The following is a 4,191-nucleotide window of genomic DNA, read 5'->3' as shown; positions in this document are numbered from 1 at the left end:
ATAGAATCTACAAAACACCATATAACATGGATGAACTTGGAGGAAATTATGCTGAGTGAAATAAGTCAGTCACAGAAGGACAAATATAGTATTATATATTTGTCAAGGAAATGTTTATATATGGAAAGAAACTTTGTTTGTTTTTTACCAGGGGTGGGAGGGGAGGGAAGGAAACACTGCAACAACAACAAAAATGCATTGACTCATGTCACTTGAGGTTTGTGTATTTCACTGTACATAAATTGTATTTCAATAAAACGCTTAAAAAAAAAAAAAAAAAGATCATGCTTACTGGTCTGGTAGAAACTGGTAAAATCCCTCTAGTCACTCTTTGGGCCTGGAATTGAACTCTTGTGGCTTAACCTTCAGTGGGAAGAGAGCTGTTACATTGTGGGGATTGCAATTAGTGTCACGAAACTGAAGCGTATCAATTGTGAATTTGATGCAGGACCAGGCAGCATTTCCTTCTGTTGTACATTGGGTTGCTATGAGTCAAACCTGACTTGACGGCACCCAATAACAGCAGTTGTTTTTGTATAGTTGTCTATTTTGATTTACCCACCCACAATTTGTCACTTTCCTTGCTTTTCTTTCTTGCTTCTCAGATCCTATTTTTCAGCTTATTTTTCTTCTTCCTGAAGTATTTCCTTTATAAGTTGCTTTAGTGAGATTTTATTGAGAGTAAGATTTTTCAGTTTATGTTTAAGTAAAAATGTCTGCATTTTGCCTTCATCATTGAAAGACAATTTCTGCTAATTTCGGAATTCTACCTTGACAATCATTTCTTCTCAGCACATTTCACTGTTCTGGATTTCATTATGGTTGTGGAGAAGTCTTCTCTCATTTTTTGAAAATAGGTACTCTGTCTTTCTGGCTGCTTTTAACATCTCTGTATCATATTCTGCATGTCTAACTATGAATTTCTTTTTATTTTTAGTACTTGGTATAAGTATGTTCTGTGTCTGTGATTTTATGTCTTTCATTATGTTCTAGAAAAATCTCTAGTACTCTCTCTTAAAATACATCTTTTTCCCCATTCTTTTTGAATTTTCTTCTGGAACTTAGATTATACCTTCTCATTGACTCCTATAGTTTTGTTTTTCTGGTCTGCATTCAGGATACTTTTTCTGCTCAATATTCCTATCTACCGACTATCTCTTGAGCTGTCTTTAGTGTGCTATTTAACCCAGCCACTGGGTTTTTTTATTTCAGCAACTGTATTTTTCAATTTTAGAAGTTCTGTTTGGTTCTTGTGAAAATCAACCTAGTCATTTTTCAAAATAAATTCTTAGTCTTTGCTTATGCTCGATACCTTGTTTAGTTCTTTTACTGTTTCATTCTCAGCTATTTTATATTCTAAACTAAAAAAAACCCCAAACTTCCTGCCGTGGAGTCGATCCCAACTCATAGTGACCCCTCCTTGGGTTTCTAAGGTGGTGTCTCTACGAAAGTAGATTGCCCAGTCTTCCTTTCAAGGAGTGGTGGGTGGGTTTGAACCTCCAGCCTTCTGGTTAGCAGTCAAGTGCCTTAGGCATTATGCCACTGATAAATCTTGTTTTGTTGACTCTTGCTCTGTTTTGCTTATTTCCTCATACATCTTTACACAGTAATTTCTTATGAACCGTATTTGGATGAATTCAATCCATACAATCTTGGAGGTTTGGATTGAGGATTTTTTTTCCCCAAGTTGCCAAAGAACATTTCTAATCTGGAGCCACTTTGATAGACTATGTTGTTGTTGTTGTTAGGTGCCATCAAGTTGGCTGCAACTCACAGTGACCCTATGTGCAACAGAAGGAAACACTGCCCAGTCCTGCTTTAAAAAAACTAAAGGATTTTGGGAAAAATACAAAAATGTAATGTCATCAATACACTTAAAAACAGCCCTTTAATATCTCTAATATATTTTTTTTGTCTCCATTCTGGGTAATTTCTTCTCATGTTCTGGCTCACTAATTTCTCTCTTCAGCTTTGTTGAATGTGCTGTTTAACTCATTGTTAAGTTTTTTCCCTGGTGGTCTAAAAAAACATCTTTTTACTCTTGGTTTACTGCAGTCAGGGCCTAGGATTCCTGATTGTAAAGAGTGGTGTAGATTGAAACTCCATGTGAGAACAGTCCATTGGCTACAGTCTCCAAGGAGACTCTTGGTAGCCTCTTAGAGCAGGTTTGTTTTGAAAAACTGAAGATTTTTCCACCACTCATCCTCTCTCCAAGAGTCCTTCATGTTCTTGCACTTACCTTCCTAGTGCTGGGACATACCACTCAGAGTGTTTCTAAGGAGGAGAAGTACAAATATGAGGAGCCCTTGGATTTTGTGCAAGAGTCAGTTTGCATGGACCCAAGACTTAGTCTTCATTCCAAAAAACTCTGGGTTTCCGACATTGGCTTTTGTTCTTAGATCAACACCAACATTTTGTTTGCCTAACTCTGTGGTTTCAGCTTAGTCTTCATGTTTTTTTCTGCTCTTAGGAATTTCCTGTTCTTTATCATGAGTTTAGCCATACATTTAAACATATTTCTATAATTTATCGAACATTTTGGTGTCTGGTGCCAGAAACAAATCTGGGGCTTTTTAGACATAGTATAACTAAACCGTGCTTGACACTCAATGGGCCCTGGGCTTTCTCACACCCTGTTCACAGTTCACAAGAGAAGTGACCGTGGACAAGTATGCAGGTCACTGGCCCCCCTGTGCCTCAGTGTCCTCCTCTTTAAGTATGACTCCTAAGTCTGCTTGCTCATTTGGTTGCTAATGTTTTCCAGAATCATCTGGCAATGTCTGTGAAAGAGCTGGTTTTCCCACCACTCTGGACAACACTCATTTCTTCTCTTCTGTTCAAGCCTGCTGTTCTCTTCTCTGCGCTGCTCCATGGGGCTCACTGTTCTGTGAAATGGGGGCCGGTGTTCTGATCTGTTCCCCCAGTGGACCATGGTCCTGTAAGGAGATGGATACTTTTGTCCACCCCTGATTCCCCAGCATCCCACATGGTGGCTGGCACAGAGCTGTTCTCAGAAAATACTGCTTAGCTGCGTTTTTCATTTCTCACAGGCTTTGGCTCACTCTGAGCACTCACCCTCCTGGTACGTGGTCAAGGCCACTCTTCTCGGTGTCTTCGGTTACAAGCCCCACTTTCCATTTCCTCAAGATCTTCACCCTGCCCCCTAACTCACCCTTTATGTCTGGACTCATCAGACCATGTAGATGGTCACCTACAAAAAGGCACAGAGCGTTGGCAGGTCACAGTATAGGCAAAGGAGACTTGAGAGAGTGAGCCTATAGGGCCCTTGCTGGGTGGGTACCCACAACCATGCCATTGTGCAGTGTCTGGCTGGCTTAGGTCAAGCACTCTGATTATTGCCTGTTATAATAAGGAGGACAAGGAATATGAGTATTCTTAAAAAAATAATAAAGGAAAAGTTAGAACTTAAGAGAGAAGAGGTAAGAAATAGTTTTTTACCTGTGTCTTCAGTTTTTCTACTGTCATTTTGTATATCCAGGAAGACTTTGGTGTTCCACCTAACTTGGAAAGTTTTTGCTTCAGGACTCAAGCATAGTGAGTTCTGTACTTGGATGTTAAGCGTTCTTTTATTTGAGTTCTTGCTACTTTAGGATTCATAAGAGTTCTTTTAAAATTGTACTATTTTAAACTGTCCCTTTGTTCTGTTTATTTCTCTCAGAGAAATGGAAGAGGAGCTTGAAATTGTTTGGGAGTCTACCTCCAAGGAAAACAGAAGAATTCGAGAACTTCTTCAGGCCACACTAGAGAAAACAGGCATGGGGGACAACACCAGAGTGGGCAAGGACCCCTGCCTCAATGGCGTCCCCCAGGAAGACATGCTGGATGGCTACAGCATCAGGCACTGTGACCTGAAGCCTCCTCCAAGCCCCTGCCAGAGTCCACAGGAGCCCCTGGGTTAGGCTTCCATCAGCAAGAAAGGTCTGCCTCCCACAGGAATGCAGCTCCTCCTTTCCACAAAGAACACCAGACATGTGGAAATGGGAAATGCATAGTCTCTCTTAGTGCTGCAGTGTTTTGCCCTGTGGAACCAAGGAAGAAATAATGTATGTCTGAAATTTGGTCAGTTTTTACATTTTTGCTTTATTTTAAATATGCTGCTGAAATATTTCCTAGCTGATACTCATAATCTGGCCTCATTGTCAATGAGACTGGGCCTGTGAGACCCATTTG

The 4,191-nt window shown here is 40.3% G+C and overlaps 1 protein-coding gene across 1 annotated transcript in view; it reads left to right on the top strand.

The window, feature by feature from the left end:
* CEP89 (centrosomal protein 89) overlaps positions 1-3,920 on the top strand; it is a 133,480-nt gene extending 129,560 nt beyond the window's left edge. Inside the window, exon 19 of the mRNA XM_042782750.1 lies at positions 3,680-3,920. Coding sequence (XP_042638684.1) covers positions 3,680-3,920 — 241 coding nt within the window. The remainder of the gene's footprint in view (positions 1-3,679) is intronic.
* Positions 3,921-4,191: the final 271 nt, after the last annotated feature.

This window comes from Orycteropus afer, unplaced genomic scaffold, assembly GCF_000298275.1.
Source record: "Orycteropus afer afer isolate SDZICR_OR568_19922 unplaced genomic scaffold, OryAfe1.0 scaffold00459, whole genome shotgun sequence".
NCBI lineage: Eukaryota > Metazoa > Chordata > Mammalia > Tubulidentata > Orycteropodidae > Orycteropus > Orycteropus afer.
The sequence above is the reverse complement of the archived record's forward strand: the minus strand, read 5'-3'. Positions and strand labels throughout refer to the sequence as shown.